The 18,946-nt window shown below is 26.5% G+C and overlaps 1 protein-coding gene across 1 annotated transcript; it reads right to left on the reverse strand.

Annotated features, from left to right (window-relative positions):
• Positions 1–1,987: 1,987 nt before the first annotated feature.
• LOC112792537 (probable inositol transporter 2) lies at positions 1,988–6,583 on the reverse strand. Its single transcript, XM_025835811.3, has 5 exons — positions 5,949–6,583; positions 5,791–5,861; positions 3,564–3,899; positions 2,764–3,465; positions 1,988–2,680 (listed from the first exon to the last, which is right to left on the reverse strand). Exons 1-5 carry the CDS (start codon positions 6,079–6,081, stop codon positions 2,207–2,209), a joined length of 1,716 nt encoding a protein of 571 aa, XP_025691596.1. The 5' UTR covers positions 6,082–6,583; the 3' UTR covers positions 1,988–2,206.
• Positions 6,584–18,946: the final 12,363 nt, after the last annotated feature.

Here is an 18,946-nt window from a genome sequence, read left to right on the forward strand (position 1 = left end):
GAGGAATTGATCTGTCCAAATTTTGTGTAGAACAAAAAGGTCAGGATCTATTTATCCTTTTCTCAAACATAAAAGATTAAATTGTGTATGGATGGGTCATTTTCAAATTGATGAAGCAAAAGACGGGCACAAACAGTTATTAGCGTTGAACACTTGGTCGGTTAGAATAGGGGTAGCATAAGAACACTTTATAGGGTCAAAATTAAGACAAGTCAAGGAATTGAAGGAAACCCAGTTACAATTGACCTAAGCCATAGGAGGTACAATAACGCTATCACAGCATGAAGATTGAATACTGCTTCACGTTATCATGGTTTCTGTTTCTTCGTAAGATTCCACACTTCTCTAACTAATGATTCTGCAATGCAATGCTACTGTATATATGCAAACACCCGTACACAAACAAGAAATTACAAATCAGTATTTCCTTTAAAAAAAGATCATGTAAACTGGTGTTTTTATTAAGTTTTCTGTTCTGGCGTTGTACTAGGGAAAATAAATAAATAAAGGGTAAGGGTAAAAATTATTACCCCCCAGTAAGGCCCATTTATGAGGGTGTAGAGGTATAGTTAAGTGGGCCAGGCTTCCATTCACATGATTTTGAATGTTGGGCCTAAAACAGAAACTATGTGGGACAGTGATTCCTATAGCTACAGATCCAAATATAGTTCTTCTATAACGAACTTTTCCACCGCTTCTAAAAAAAAGAAAAGAAAATTGAGCAATGAGCATGGTAGGACTAGTAGGAAAACCTGAGACTGATGAATGAACAATAGAAAATACTAATGGAGATGGTGTGAGAAAATAGAAACCTCGTGGGTGACATTATTATTTTTCAAATGATTGAATTGGAGATGAGCTGTTCTTGATGAATGTAGGTCCAGTATTATTCGTCTGGCCTACGACATATCTACCATGTAATCTACCTATTTGTCTTGTATCCGCTAAAGTAAACTAGTACCTCTTTTCTGCCTCTCTGTCTCAGAGCCTACACATTCATTCTTTGTAGAATGTGTGAACTCTTTTAAATCATTTCAATTTTAATATCAAAAAGAAAATCATTTGAATTTCATAAATTTAGGTAGGGAGGGAATCAGGGAAGGGTGGCGGATGTAACACGCACGATCATCCATTCAAGTGTCTTGGCCCACCCTGATCAAATCATACTAGGTTATTCTTCACTAAAACTTAGTGGATCAAGCCCAATTTCCTATGTTGTCCAAAAAGAAATAAAACTGGAAAAACTAAACCAAGTAAAGGGCCGGGAATCTTACGTAAACAAAAAAATCATCCTTCGTCTAAAAATTGTTACTACTGTAATCTATAAATGAATGTAATATTCGATTAACTTACATTTGATTGAAATTTTCTTTCCTTTATTTAAAGTTATTGCTTGACTATGTTAGGATTCGTCTTATGAATGAAAATAAAAAATATAAACTAATTACTATAATTAAATATCCCATAGATCCTATTGATTGATAAACAATTAAACATTATGGGAGCAGCCCGGGTGAGAGTGACTAAAAGAATTAAACAATTATACCTTTTAAAAATTTTACAATAAGGTCCAATTTAATCCAATTAATTTTTTTAGCCCATTAACCAATAACAAACTCACTAAAGTTAACATTTTTTTCTTCAAGAATTGCTGTAAAAAAATCCAAAAGAAATTTGTTTAAAAAAAAACATCATTATTTCCAACCTCTGCACGAATCAAGTCACTTTGTTACAGCTTCGATGACAAATTTCACTATAAGATTCAGGCTCAACATGAATTTCTCCTCTACATAACGATGAACCAAATAGCAAAAAAGACCACAACATTCAAATACATTAAAGGAGAATGCTATAGTGCCTTGTAAATAGTATTCATTTGTCAACATAAATAACTAGTTAAATTTTAAAAAATTAAAAAAAAAAACAAATTAATTTAGGTAATTTAAACACCATAAAATTAGCTATAAATAAATAATAAACTACCAAGTCCGTAAAATATTTAGTTAACTTATTTGAACTTTGATAACATAGTAGAATAACTTAAAATTCCACACACGTATTAAAAGTTTAAAATGCAAACTATCTTCTACCCCCAAAAAAAAAAAGTAGTAGTAGCAATTAAAAAGAAGACGCACTTAACCATTCCCTAGACAAACTATAAGAGTTTTAAAATCTAAAAAAGACAGATAACAACTTTATTACTAGTTTACTGCTTGTTTGGGGGAGCAGTTTTCTTCTCCCAAAACCTAAAGTGCAGAGCTCTCTCTTCCAGCATACTTTCAACTTCCTCAATTGGAACTCCTTTGGTTTCAGGAACCACGATGGCCACGTAGAAAAATCCCACGACGGCGACAATTCCAAAGAGCATGAACGTCCAAGCTGTGCCAATAGCCTTTGTGAGAGAGAGGAAGGACTGTGAAACCACAAGATTGGAAACCCAAACGGTGGTAGAGGCAATTCCTCCGCAAATTCCTCTGTACCGGAGAGGATAAATCTCAGAGTTGATAACCCAAGGAACGGTTCCCATCCCGGGCGAGAAGAATATGATGTAGAGAGCAAGACTAAGGAGCGCAAGCCAGCCAAGGTTGCTAGGACATCCCCTTGTGTACCATGCTCTGTGATCATTCTGGCACAGCTTCTTTGTTATGTCATTTGGGTTCAAACATGCTCCAGGCATCAACTGCATCATCAAGTTATTGTTTATGTTTAGTACTACTACAAAAACAGAGTGAGTTGGAGAAGAACCAGTACGGTCTAACTTACCTTGTTAGATGAAGCACAGAAGCCACAATCAACCTTGAGGCATGCCGTGCAATCCCATACAGCAGGATTTGCAGCTTTGGAGAAAGCAGTGCAAGTGTTGTTACTGAAATGGGAAGTATCTAATGCACTGATCATGGGAGAATGAGTCTCGGTGTGGCGGAAGGTGGCGGTAAGGATGGCCAGAGATATAGCAACGCCACACAAACTGATCAAGGCGAGCTTCTTGCGGCCAGCCTTATCGACAAAGTAAATACTGAGGATGGAACCAAAGGCGTTGAGGCCGGAGGTGATGAGGGACAGAAGCATTGCAGTCCGGTTGGATGCAAAGCCAGCAAGCTGAACAATAGTGGGACTATAGTACATTACGGTGTTTATTCCCGTAAACTGCTGGAAGAATTGGAGTCCAACTCCTGCATACAGAGCCCTCCTAACAGTTTTTGTTTTCAGCATCTTCATTATGCTTATCTTTTCTGAGTTTGCAGCTTCCTTCTCTTCCAACTCAACTGATTCCTTCAAGGCTTGTACCTCTGCATCAACCAGACTCTTTTCTTGATAAACCTTGATCAGAGTCTCCTTTGCTTTATCTTCCTTCCCCTTTCGGTAGAGCCAGCGGGGTGATTCAGGAAGAAAAAACATTAGCACCAATTGAATTAAGGCAGGTGCTGCTGCCACTCCAAGCATCCACCTCCATGTCCCTGGTGCCTGAATCAAGTCACAAAATATGTTTTAGATCTTTCGTGGCCAATAATATTATGATGATTTCTAATAAAACATAACACATGGGTGGTATGTTATCTAACCTTGGTAAATGCCAAGTTAATGAGGTAAGAGAGGAATTGGCCGCCGGTGATGAGGAAGCTGTTAAGACTGACAAGTGCACCACGGACTTTGGTTGGCGAAGCCTCGGAAATATAGAGGGGAGACGCCATGGAAGCCATACCAACACCGAGACCAACAAAAACTCGGCCTACGATGAGAATGGCGGAGGAGGGTGCGGCAGCCATGATTACAGAGCCAAGTAAAAAAAGCAAGTCTGCAAGCATGATGGCGATTTTCCTTCCATATTTATCGTTGATCCATCCACCAATTGCTGCCCCTATGATTGCTCCAGCTATTGCCGTACTTACAACAGCTTCCTGAAATTTTGTTTAATAACAAATATATATCAACGTTACACCATTACAACTAACACAAAATGCATTTACTTCAAGTTCAGGACATGGATAATAAGAATAAAAAATAAAAAGACTTTGCTGATAGATAATGATTTTTTATAAACAATGTAAATAATAAACTCTAAAATTGGCTCAATAAGTTAAGAATACAGTACATTCTTATTATTTAGTATTTTCATTGTCTACCTGTATCTTTCCAAAAAAATATTAGGAATCTAAAACTTTAATCAATATTAACAGCACTTTGAGGTAACACCTTATTGTCATCTCTTGGTATTTTAGATTAAAAAAGATTATTTCCGGGTCTTGAAGTTTTCAAAAACATTGGAAGTGAAAAAACACATTGTTTTTAGGGCCTAATTTGATATTCAATATTAGAGGATGCACTTGTGGGTTTTAGTGTTTGGGCCTTGTATTATCTCTCCCAAGAGGTAGAGACCGTGAATAAAAAAACCAAGTAGACTGGTGTCTTAAAAAAAAAAATTTTTTACCGAAAAAAAAAAACAAATTTTAGTTTTTTCCCTTTAAAAAATAATATTAGGAACTAACTTTTTTAGGCTAATATCGATCAGTATTTTTAAAACTATTTTTTTATCTTAAATTTTAAAGCTTAAATTATAAAATCTAAACTCGAAATCTTTTTAAAAATAAAACGGTTTAAATAATATTAACTAACAAAAAATTAGTTTCCTATATTTTCTCTTTTAAAAAATATTTTCAAAGAATCATTCAAACAAGCCCCAGATAAATTAGAGATTCTAACAATAACATCACTTTCATCCTTTAACCAAAACAAAGAGGGTAAAGTCAATCTTATCTCAAAGCAAACACTACGAAAGATAGAGAGACTCATTAACTATCAAATAACCATTATTAAGCTTGAAATATTTTCTATCTGTTTATTGATTAATAAGTTACACTTAACATATTGATAAAAAAGTATTGAAAGAAAAAGAACAAACCATGCCTTTAGTTGAAAAGAATTAAAAAAAATTGTTCATATAAAAAAGACATGACATCTTCATAATTAAAGTGTGGAGATATCTTTCCTAAAAAAATTCGTGGAGTTAATAGCAATTGGCTTCTTTTTATCAATTTTTGCCTCTTTGGGTCCCATCTATTGTTATCTACGGTAACAAGCTACTATGCTTTCCAGGAATTGATGAATAATAAAAATTAGGAATTCGGTAGCCTGGAATCTGATTTCTTTAACGTTCAGATGAGAAAGAAATAATTGGCACAATAATAATGTTACAACAAAAAATTATGAATGCAATTGGCATGTGATCTTCTATATTTAGTGTGACGATTTTGCAATTCTTTAATTGATGATAATAGAAACTAAATAAATACCAGTCTGGAAATTAAAACATAATGACATAGAAAATAAATAATAATAAATTCCGTTCCGGAAAAATCTCCGTAAAATCAAAACAGATAAAACATTTTCCAGAAATAAAAATAACAAATCTGTAACGTTTTGCGAGAAATCCGTGATTATAAAATTCGCAGTCAAAAATAAAATAAAATAAAAAGAAAAAAAAAGAAAAGGAAACAGGATTCGCGACAAATTGATGAAAAAATCAAAGTGAAAACAGAGAGGGAGGAAAAATGTGATAATTAATTGACTGAGAAGATCAGTTCCCGTGAAGACTGAGAACGACAAGATGGCAAAGTTAAGCAGCATTGGCCGAAGTGATGGTTAAATTATATCAAACTTAAAAGCATGTGGTTTGTTTGTTTGTTTTTTTATGTGAGACTTGGTTGTTTGTTAGTTTTGAATTGTTGTTATACTATGCGATGCGAGGCCATTAAAAAAAAAAAAAGAAAAAAACAGATTAGTAATAAGTACCTGAAGCCAAACTTTCCTATCAACATCTTTGAAGTCATCTATTATGTACAAAAGAGCCCCCGAAATAACTCCTGCAAGGAGGATAATTGAGATATAATGAATTAGTAGTAACCGTAATAATGATATAATAATGTTGTGAAGAGAGAGTGAGTGCTGACCAGTGTCGTAACCGAAGAGGAGGCCACCAATTCCAGCTGAGAAAGCCAGGCGAAGAACGTAAGGATTCTTATACGAGAGAGACAAACACTCGCGGAAGGCCGAAGCATCAGGCTTGTGTACTCCTCCTTCCATTAGCTCCTCCTCCTTCTTTGATCCTTACCCTTCTTTAGGTGTACTCACCACTCACTCACACAAATAGAGCACGAAATTAGGAGGAAATTTATCAAGAGAATATGAGAAGAATTATCAAGGTCTTCCTCAAATTCAGAGAACAAGATAAAGAGAGAGAAAGAGAGAAAGCTAGAGGAAGTCAGATGTAGCAGAGATATGAAGGGTGCGCATGTATTTATAGATGGAGGTTACACTCCAGAACCAAACTAATCCTCATCTTTTTAAAAATTTAATAACAAAAAAACAACTGAAATATCTTAAATTAGAATTTTTCTCCCTTATTTCTCTAAAAGGAATTTAAAATTTTAAATTTAATTTGAAAAAAGATAATTCCATCTAGAAATAAAATATGTATGTTTTGTGCATATGTCTGAATTAAGATGAATTATTGGTCAAAAATTAAATAAAGAAAGATAATTATGGATATAATGAATGAGTACATTAAATGAAATTATATTTTAAAATACACAACTAATAAAAGATTGCCATTGTTATATATTAAAATTGGTATATGTAAAAATAAAAATTAATATATTTGATGAGAAAATTTATTGTTATATTATACGTAAAGTCTAAAGTTTAAATTTTTCACTGTTTTACCAATAAAAAAATTCTTATAATATTAATTTAAAAATATAAATTTGTTTTACATTATTATCGATTATTATCGATTAGTAACCGAAGAAGGTATTACCTTTTATCAGTAACAAGTGATAACTGATAAATTTGTTTTACATTATTATCCATCAGTACAGATCGAAGAAGAAGGGATCACATCTTATCATCAATGATAAATATGTGCATAGTTATTAAAAACAATTTGTATAGTTGGACTTGTGTTAGTTTTTCTTAAGATACATAATTAGTTAAAGAAAACAAACTTAAGTAATAAAAGATTCTTTTTCTAATAGTAATAAGAAAAGTTTTTTTTACTTGTTTGGCTGTCATTAAAGATTAATTTGGATTGGTTTTTGAAAAAAATATTTATTATTTTCATTTTTTTAAAACAGATTTTTTTAACATATAAAAATTATTTTATATTTGGATAAATTTTTAAAAAAGAATTTTTAAATATTTTTTAATATATTTGACAAATTTCTAATAGTAAAAATAAAAATACTATAAAAATTAAAAAAATATTTTTTAAGAAACTATAATTTACATCTTTTTTTAAAAGATATTTTTTATATAATAAATAAACAAAAAATACTTTTATCTTATTTTACTCAAACATAATTGATAAATAACAAAATTTTTTTACATGAAATATTCAAATATAAAATTACTTTTATTTTTATAAAAAAAATTTAAAAAATCATTAAAAAAAATATTTTTTTAAAAATAACGTCCATGACAAAATCTGTATTTTAATTCACAAAATTAATCATATTTATTATAGCAAAGAAATCTTATCTTCACAATTTATTGTAGCTCTAGTTATAACTTTATCTATATATAATTCTAATTCTAAACTCTCTAAAAAATAGAATTATAAAAAAGTTATAATAAAAAGACTTATTAATGTTGACCAAGTAAAAATTAATTTCTTATATTTATTCATAAATATATTTTTTCTAAATATTCATTATCCGTGACTTTTCTTATTATTATAATAATAAAAAGGGTAGTGCTAGAAAATTAATGACCTAAGTGTAGAATGTGTACAACGGGCTAAATCTTTGATCTATGAATAAAATGAACAATTTAAGCTGATTTTAGAATTCAACAAGGATGAAACTCCTAACCTTTCGGATCTATAACTCTAATATCAGATTATGAAATCACTCATCCTAAAAGTGTAACCTAATAGGACAATGTAACACTAATGATTATATCTCTAATACTTCCTAAACCTACATTGTGCGCATTGTACGCTTAAGCCATTGGTTTCCAGTACTTTCCCTAATAAAAAATAATAACTGCTTGACCAATCCAAGAAAAGGAAGCAAGATGAGAATGCAAACAAAACTGCACAACACGAAGAACAAATGCACATGAAGAATAAGATATACCTTTGTTCTGCATGGCAAACAAATTAAAGCACGGAAACTCGTTTTTAAAGGGTACGTACCATAATATAATTGTAAAGAATATGTAATATCTGACTATTTGTATTTATGGGAAGCTACTTGTCTATACGTCCATTTGTCGCATTGCTTATTATGTAAAACTCAACATATATGACAGCTAACCACTAAAATTACCTCTTAGTACATCATATATTACCCTTCCCATCTTTTGTTTTCTTACTCGTTTTCTCCTGTGCGTATCGTCATATACTATATATGGTTGTACTATTTGTAATTAGCATATCTTATACGCAAGTGTGTGTCTCTCTCTATATATATCATGTATGTTCATATTTTTCCCCTTCTCACCCGATAATATTATTTGTACAAATATCTTCTTGCTGTCAAAATTGGCCACAAATTTAATGCATGTAAGTAAGGCGAACAAAAAGAAGGCAAGGAATTTTCCGTGTATAGGAAAATTATATATTCACAAATGAAAATTAAAAATACTGAAAGAAAATAATTAAATTAGATTGATTTAATAATTAGTTTACCAATTCGCTTAAATAAGTGTTAGAGTTTGAATTCTCATTTTGTGTATGCAGCAATTCATTGACCAACGACAATTTCTTAAATAAAATTATGATCTACTGCAGATTAATTTTTGGCCTATCGATCATAAAGATACGTCAAAAATTAAAATATTAAAAGTCAATTTCTTTTAGTTAATATTTTTTATGTTTTAATTTCTTTAGTTTTTGTTTATCCACTAATGATTTATTAACCAATTATTAATTCAAAAATTGGTTCCCTAATAAAATCAATTGCCGAAATGATCATTATTTTTGCTTTTCAATATGGTAAAGTGCATTTTTGAAAACCTCAACCTAGCTATTTCCATCCAATTTAAGATATAAACTTCATTTAAAAAAAAAAGAACATCAGGTTTATTTTCAGGTCACCCCAAAAAGTTTTGTTCATTTGACAAATTTTTTATTATATGTCGTTAATATATATAATTATGATATTAAACTACTTTTCTCTGTTTTTCAATCATTAATGTCTTTTAACGGTTCTTATCAACACTAATTTTTTTTCATAACGATCAAAATAATGCTAACAAAATTGGAGTATACTTTTAAATTATTAATTCATGATCAAAGATAAAATATGGTTAGTATTGGAATTCGAAAAAAACAGGGAAGAAAATGAAGAAGAGTGAAGGAGATTCAGACTCTTTGCATTGCAAGAATCGGTCAGAGGAAGGATGTTACAATGAGATGGTGGAAAAGGAGAAGGATTTACGTACATCGTTGTGGCTTTGTGAGGGCAACTATCACTATTATAATTCGACATTTTTTTTAGAGTAATATATGATAACAATAATAATAATAATTATTATTATTTATTTTTATTAAATTATTAAATTTAATTTATAATAATTTTTTATTTAACTTTTGATATTTAATAGTGATCAATTTAAAAATTGCTTATTGGAGATTTATTAAAACGATTAATTTTCAAATTAAATGAAATTGATTAGTGTTTTTTTTAGAAATCAATTTGAAAAAGTATTATTCATCTTTTTTTAAATTAAATTTAGTTTTTTCATAACAATTGTATTAATTAAAAGAATTTTTTCAACTATAAATATAAAGAAGAATTGACTTCTAATTATATAAAAAATAAATTTATAAATAATTGTTTACTGACATGTATAAAAAAAATCAGACATTTTGATTGTGTTTATTTTAAAAAATATTTCTCAAATTTTTTTAAAATATAAAATCTAAAAAATATATTTTTAAATTATTATTTTAATATTTTAATTTGTAAATTAAATATTTTAAAAAATTAATAAAATATAATTATAACAATAATTATGTTATATGTATATAAAAAATAACTATTTAAATAAAATATATATTAAAAATAAATAAAATAATATATATTTATACATAAATATATAATAATTATTAAATAATTTAATAATTAATTTTTATAAATACATAATTTTTTATTATAAAAATTATTATTATGTTATATATATTTGCTATCAAAATTTTTTGGTTCCGCGAATGTTCGTACTTCGGCTTGTTTGGTAAAGCTTTTAGGGTTTGTGCTTTTTAAAAGCTCAAACTCTTCATTTTGTGTTTGGTAAATAAAAAAGATGATGTGCTTGTGCTTGCAGCTTTTAAAAGATCAGGGTACTTTTAAAAGCACCTAAGATAGAACTTTTTAAAGTTGGTTTGTATTTTTTAAAATTTAAAAGTCTAATATAATCTCATATGTTAACTAATTTTTAAATTTAATGCTTATATTTATGTCTATTATAGTATTTTTAAATTTTAAAAGCTATATTACCAAATGCAATTATTATTGCTTGTGATTATTAAAAGTAACTTTTAATTTAATTTATCAAATATAAATGCTACAACTTTTAAAAAATCATCTTTTAAAATTTAGCTTTTATAAGTTATTTTTAAAAAATAAAAACTTTATCAGCTTATGTACATGAAATGGTAATATACATAAGCTAAGTAGCGAAAAGAAAAACAATCATAAACCGAACGGATGGAAAATGTTTTAATTAAGAGGGAAAAAGTTGGCCATATAAATACTAATGGTAATCACATGTGATTTTCTTATTACATTTGAACATATGACAATTGACAATGTATTTTGAGTGATATTATGTACATTAGTCTTTTTATATTTAAGTTTAATTAAATTGGTATAAAGTTCAGTGAAAAAAAAGTGTGTATACATTATTTTTTTTTTTCGATTTTTATAACATATAAATTAAATTTTTTAGGAGAATATAAAGTTTTATTGATATGTTACACAAATTTTTGAAGCATAATATACAAAATTTTATACATAACAAAAACTTATCGATATGGCATACAAATTTTTATCTATAGTACATATACAAATTTTTATCCATAGCACATATGTTTTGAGTATGTATTTTTCTAAAAATTTTTATGTTGTACATAAAAAATTTTATGTTATGTAACAAAATTTGTGTATTCACAAAAATTTATGTATCGTGCGTATTTTATTGATTGGATGTCAATATTTTTGACATGTGGTCCTTAAAAAATTTGTTGTGTGCTGTGTATACTAAAATTTGTGTGCTTTGCATCAAATTTTCTATGATCTAATTTTCTAAACATTTATAAGAAAAGATAAAGACGATGAGGACAATGATAATGATAATAAGAGAAGATGAGGAGAAAAAAAGAATAAATAAAACAACATAATAACATCAAGAAGAAGAAAAAAAAAAGAAGACAGCAGTCGAGAGACAACGACGATAACGACTTTGAAAGAAGAGGAAGAAGCGATGATTATTAAAGGAGAGAGAAGTGACACACGAATATAGCCAGCAAATTTTGTAATTTGTAGTTATCAATTAGTCATCATTAATATTTTTAATGGTATGAGATTTCATTATGGAATTACTCACTCTTCTTTAAATGATTAAGTACTGGCCAAATTTTAATAAAAGTGTTGGTCTCTTAATTTTTTTTTTATTTTTAAATAACTTGATTAAATTTAGTTATTTAAAAAAAACTTGAACATCTAGTATTTTTTGTAAATTCAGAATCACTTTTAATTTGCAAAACAAAAAAAGAAATGATTCTCATATGCTTGACATGATTTAGTAATTGAAATATTCCATAGAAAAATAAATATGCAGTAGAGATATAATTAAATTTTAAAAATATAATGAAAGGTTGTATTTTATTTCTTTTACATGGTTTATATATACACATACTTTAATTAATAATATATAAGGTTTAAATCTAAAATATTTTATTTTTTCACTCTTGCAAATGAAAATATTATGTAATCAATTGTATAACTTAACTAAAGATAAAAAATAGTGATAAAATTAAGGTAAAATCTTATATATAGCTTTCTTTATATAAAATTATTAGTTGAAAAATGCTAGATAATAATTTAGTTAAATATATTAAATTATCTAACGATATTCAATTCACACGATGATAATTATATGTGAATTTTTACCTAAAATTAATTACTGTTGTCGATAATAAGGTATAAAAAAAATGTTTTTTTGGGTGATCTTATTTTAAATAAAAACAAAATTCTTGCATTGAACCAATTGTAGGATACAGGGGTTAAAAATCTTATAAAAGAAAATTTCTTGTCTAGTATATAAAGTATAGTTAGGAATAATTAGATAAAAAAATTTTCTTGTCTAGTATATAAATAGTTACGAATTCGATACAATCTCAAATAAGTTTAAGGTTTTTGTCTCTGACATCAAGTTCGCCACGTGATTCTTTCTACTCTTTTAGGATTCAGTGACCTAACTAGCTTGCATTTTTATCATTTATTTTTTTTTTACAAAAAATAGAGAAATTTGAATTCGCGACTTTTAGGTAAATATAAAGAGATTATACCATTTAAATTATAGTTTATTGATGCATTTTCATTCTTTAATTGTTCTTTAATTTTATATTTTTTTTATTTATCCATTTTATTTTTTGAACGCTCTAATTAGTGAGTTTTATAAATTCGGGGACGTTATACTTTTATTTTTTTATACAAGATATTATACTTTTTATTTTATAACTTTTTATCTGTTCCACCAAAACATGTCCTTCTTCATAAGAAACGTAATGTATGACGTCATGCTGACCAATTAGGTTCATAAAATAACGATAATTGAAAGGGTAATGTAAATTACTAACATGCGATTCATTTCTTTAGAAAGAACATTTTGCCATTTCCAGCTCCATAATCTATAATCGCTAATGCATACTCACTCATTTATCATTTTGATATGCAAAATGCATGTGACAATTAATGTGGGTGAATCTGTACAGTAACGATTTAATGCAGATTCATATATGCCTACATGGAAACTGCATCACGCGTAGAACATTAACGCTACAAACATTTTGCTTTAAAAAAAGAAACTAAAAACTTAGAGATTGATTAATGGTGAAAACTCAGATATAGTCGATTTCATCTGAAATTGATATCTGAGAGTCGTTAGATAAAAGTTTAGTCAAATTAATCAAATTATTTTACGATTTTCAAATATTAACTTCACATGAAATTGACTCCACCTGAGTTTTCACCTTAATGAATGATATTTTTAATTTTGATTCTTTAATAAGAAACTTAGATTTATGCCACGATAATAGATAAAATTAAAGGTGTGAGATTTTACATTTTTACTTCCTTTATCGGGCTTCAATTGAATTAAATTAGTGGAATTTCTTGTATTGAAATTATATAAGAAGGTGAATGTTGTTATTGCAAGTTAAAAAATAAAAACTATGGAGAAGATTGTATATATATCAGGCGAAAGTTAGTGTACTCCAGGTAAAGTAGGGAGTGCAACACTCTTTAAAAATTAATTTACTATCAAAAGTTATCAGGTAAATTAAATTTATTTATTATTGTTATTATTTTTTTTGTCATGGGCTGAACAAACAAACCCACACTAACAAAAATATTAATTCCCTCATTTAACACACGGACGACCTTTACACCACAAAAATACTCAAGAAAATTTGATTGAATTCCTCCATTACTCTGTTATGTCTTGCATTTTCACTGTTTTATTTGTTGGTAGGTGCTTCCATCATCATTTCACAGATTTTAACGCTTTTGAAACCACCACATTCCACCTCTACCATAGATGACCTTCAAAGTCCGAAAAATTGCTACCATAGAAAAGGAAGGCGCATGTCTGTCGCTGCTGCTGGTTGGCTATCTCCAAACGCAAAATCGATTCTGTAGAAGAACCCGGTTTCCATGAAGGCGCCATGATTCTCATATGACGACATAGTCAAAGCACAAAATAGATGGCAGTTACAACAATTTCATTATCTTTTATTTTAAATTATCCTCAAATTGTACGTAAAATGAAAAATTAAAATACAATTATATTTAAACAATTATTTGTATTATTTTTTTATTAATTTATTCAAAAAATAATTAAATTTTAAAGTTAATTGATATAAAATATTACAGATATAAAATTAAAAAAAATTATTTGTATAAGAATGAGCCTAATAAATAATTATTCTATTTAATATATAATTAAGAATATTTCTTTCTTTATCAACGAGTTATAGTTCAAATGGCATAATTTTCGTCTAAGAGTTGGTAAAAAAAATACTTCTTTCTTTTATTAACTTTTTTTAAACATTAATTATTTATTTTACATGCAATATAGAAATAAATGAATATAATATTTATTGAGTAGACGTAAAAATTTTTTATTGTCATAGTATTTGAACCAAATAAAAAAATATTATTTTAAAAAAAACTAATAATATATTTTTAATAATATTCTTAATACAAAATAATAAATTTTAAATATTTTTTAAATAATATATATTAACTAAAATAATATAATTATCCAAAATAATATATTATAAATATAATAAAATAACATATTTCAATAAAAAAATTGTTAATAAAAAATTATATAAATATTTTTTATATAAATTTTTGTTTTGCACAAAATAAAATTATTATATGTTTGTTTGCTTTTTATGTTGTATATATGTTTTTTTAATTAAATTTATATAATACAAATTTTTTTATCATTTTATTCATATTTAATGTTTTAATTTTGTTTCACACAAAATAAAATTATATATATATATATATATCACAAAATTTTTTATTATTGTCTTTATATTTAATATTATAATTTTATTTCACATAAAATAAAATTTATTTAAATTTTAATATTATATATATATAACACAAAAAAATTTTTATCATTGTGTTTATATTTAATATTATAGTTTTATTTCACATAAAAAAATTTATTTAAATTTTAATATTATATACATAATATATATTTAATATTATTTTTTTTAAGATTTTAATATATCTTTTTTTTTTCTGGATTTAGTACATAAATTTTCAACTTATTTTTTATGTATTATTTATTTTAATTTTAAAGTTCAATAACCTTTGTTTATACAGACATGTTGTTTTTAATATTTATATACTATTTTTTATTTTGAACTTCAGCTCAATATCTGAGATTTACAAAAAAAATCTAAAACTTGTAAAAAAATGATTAACCTGATTAACAGGTTACCTTTTTAAATCTAGACCATTCAAATAAAATATAATAAATAAAGAGTTCAGATTTGATAAATTCACAAGGTGTGCAGCACTCCATACTTAGCAAGGTGCGTTTAAAGATGAGCCTATATATCATTAAAGTTATAGCTAATTATTATTATTATTATTATTATTATTATTATTATTATTATTATTATTATTATTATTATTATTATTATTATTATTATTATTATTATTATTATTATGGGAACATCCCAGATTTTTTTACTCATATTCATTATTCAATAATTAAGTAATTAAAGTTATACTAATTTAAAAGTTAAATTCATAATAAAAAAAATTAAAAGATAATATACTTGAAAATCTAACCTATCTAATTTGAAAATTTTTTTTGTGACTTAAAAGAAAATAAACAACAATAAAAAAAGAAATAAAAATAAACAAGAAATTACTTAAGAAAAGCAGTCCCATTGAATACTATTTTCAAACTTTTTCCAAGTCAACACTATTTTCAAACTTTTTCCAAGTCAACGGAAACTCCACTTGAAAAGAAATGGTCTTCATTGCAGTCTTTGACATTATGTCTACTACTTTATTTTTTATTTTTTAAAACAAAAGAGCTCAACACATTAAAGTGGAGCAAATAGAAATAGACAACAAATAACAGAAAACTAAAAACCAAAAACACACGACAATCCCTAAGTCATCTCCAGCATCGCCATCAATAACAAAAGGGATCTACACCTTTTCACTCGTTGCAGCTAGCCAAGGTCATGTTGATAATTTCTTCTACACCTTTACTCTGATTCTGAAAAATTCTTCTATTCCTTTTCAACCAAAAGTTCCAGCACAGAAGCATACTACTGTTTGTGATCCTCTTTTCTACGCGGTTCTTCTGTCCAGCTAAGAAAATGTTCTTTTAAAGAACCCGGAAAAGACCACTGCCGACAAACACAGCTATCCACGCACACCATACCTGCCAAGTAAACTCACAGCCAAGAAATAAGTGATGGACCCGTTCCACATCCTTGTTACACAAGGATCCCGAACCGACTCAGTCTTCTCAAAATCAACTGGAAATCAGCGCACCATTTTCAAGATATGATATTTAATTTGAAATTTGAAAATATGAGAGTGAATTTATAACCGACAATAAAAAATCATTTAAGATATAGTCATAACTAATTCTATAATTATTTGATTTGATTATTTTTTATTTTTTTTAATAAAAATATTCTCTTAAAGTATCCAAACAGCTTTAAAATTTAACAAAGCATTTTATATTTTATAAAAAATACTTTTTTCACTCAAATAAACTAACTTAAACCAATACTATAGCATCCTAGTTTTTTTAATCATGTTATTATTTAATAATTAATTAATTAAAATATAATGATTCAAAATTTAAATTCACAATAAAAAATTAAAAGATAATACACTTGAAAATTAAACAAATATAATTTAAATTTAAAAATATAAAAATATTGATTTTAGTGAATTCTTAATTAACCGACAATAAATAACTCTTCAAGATATATTCATAACTAATTTTATAATTATTAAATTTAAATAATCTTTAGTTATATGAAAAGATGAGAAAACTAATTTTGTTCTTTGAGTTTAGTATAAAATTATATTCAAATTCAATTGGGTAAATAAATCTGTTATAAATTTATAGTAAAAAATTACGCAGTAATTAACCAACCTGATATACTAACAGTATTTTATAAATATCTCAAACTATCGTAATCAGATTGACTTGGTTCAATGTTTGTTTTAAAGTTAACTCAATTTTCCATAAATTAGTGTCTAATAAGTATTTTCAAATTTCAAATTTAAAAAATGTTATAGAGCATTTAAAGTGTGATTTAGATTGAATATATAACCTAAAAGGAAGTTATATTCTCCTAATACAATTTGTACATATCTAAGTGTCATTTGAGTCATTCTTTTTTTATTGGGTAAAGTATACTTTTAGTCCCTAAAGTTTGGCAAAAATTTAAAAATATCCCTAAGTTTTATTTTGTTTCAATTTTATCCCAAAAATTTTCGATTTGCATCAAATATACCTTTAAGCATAATTTTCATGCATTATTGTTAGATTGATCTTAATTTTTTTGAAAATTTAGCCGTCAAAGATATATTTGATGCAAATTGAAAACTTTTGGGACAAAATTGAAATAAAATAAAACATAGAGATACTTTTAAAATTTTTACCAAACTTCAAGGACAAAAAATATACTTTACTCTTTTTTATTTTATTTTTCTTTTCTATACAAAAATACTAGATAACCTATCTCTTTTATCTTTTATTGTCCTACAGATTGTCATCTATATATTTTCTCCGTTTTTTTATAAAAAACCCTTATCTTTTCTCACTTTTTTATTATCCTTCGCCAAATTATTTACAAATTCCATTCATATTTGCATAGTTTCTATACTTTCTACAATCTCTATATTTATATTGAGATCATCAACTAAGACATTTTAGTCCTCATAACTCATCATTTATTTGTCTTTCGCACGATTTTTATTAATAATTTATAATCTATTAATCCTAACCACTCCAAATCTTAATTTCATGCATGTGTTTAGAAGAATGAAATCTATTACTTAGCCAAAAATTTATACCTATATCAAAACACATACAAAGTTTAGGTATGAAATAAGTTTCTCTCCACTAACAAATTGTACTTATTTATATTAGAATATATATAAAATTTCCATGAATTTAACTAGGATTTTGTACCATTTTTTATATAATTATTTGATATAAATAAAGTTTGTCATTATTTTTATCTTTATAGTTTAGTACATCTATCTTTTATATTAGTACTATTAAGTCTATTTATATTTTTCAAATAGTAACAATTCTAATGATTAAGGCTCTTTATTTTCAAATGGCTTTTAAAAATAAAAATTAGTTATCCATTTTTTTATAAATTATTTTATATAAAAAATTTATTTTAAAAATTTCATAAATAAAATTGAATATCCACAACTAATATAATCTGAAATAAAGCTTAAGCCTAACTTAAAAAATATTAGATTATATTTTAGTATAAGAGCAATTCAATTCAATAGAACTACATTTTATGTTTGCAAAATTAATTTATTATTATTTAATTATAATTAATATCATGCAATAAAATCTCTTTTAGGTGATGAAATAAGATTAAAAATATGTGATCACCTAGTAGTATTTGCTAAATATCAAATATATATATACATGTGTCAATGTAACATAAATCATTTCAAAATATTCTATTTGTACTTAAAAACATAATCAAATGCACATGAGACATTCTTAGACCTAGGAGAGAGACATATTTCATTTATAGTTCTTACAAGTTCAAACTGCATATAAATGTATGCAAATTCTTTTGACTAAAGTCCTAGTCGATCTAGTTTAACATAGTTTTAACCCCATTCTCGTTTTCTAAAAGTATTTAACTACATTTTCAAATTCTAAGTAAATTAAGAAATAATTCTCCAAAAAAATTACAATACAGTACAGTATAAATCATTGTGTGTATTAGTATATGAATTTATATTTTATAGAATCCACAATGGCCATTGATGGATAAGGTGTATATATTAGTAGTAACTGACTCAAGTAATAACTAGCTCAAATAATTATATTTCTAACTAGACCTCTAAATACTCCACATCCTATTTAGAAGGATATATAATGGACCAAATTGGTGGTTACTCTTTCT

Source organism: Arachis hypogaea, chromosome 13, assembly GCF_003086295.3.
Source record: "Arachis hypogaea cultivar Tifrunner chromosome 13, arahy.Tifrunner.gnm2.J5K5, whole genome shotgun sequence".
NCBI classification, from domain to species: domain Eukaryota; kingdom Viridiplantae; phylum Streptophyta; class Magnoliopsida; order Fabales; family Fabaceae; genus Arachis; species Arachis hypogaea.

Excerpts from the sequence above, each read along its gene's own strand:
- LOC112792537 (XM_025835811.3), bottom strand. The coding sequence starts at position 6,081 with ATGGAAGGAGGAGTACACAAGCCTGATGCTTCGGCCTTCCGCGAGTGT. Across the intron at positions 5,862-5,948 it reads CCTCTTCGGTTACGACACTG|GAGTTATTTCGGGGGCTCTT; the intron begins GTCAGCACTCAC and ends TCCTCCTTGCAG. Across the intron at positions 2,681-2,763 it reads TCTGTGCTTCATCTAACAAG|TTGATGCCTGGAGCATGTTT; the intron begins GTAAGTTAGACC and ends TTGATGATGCAG.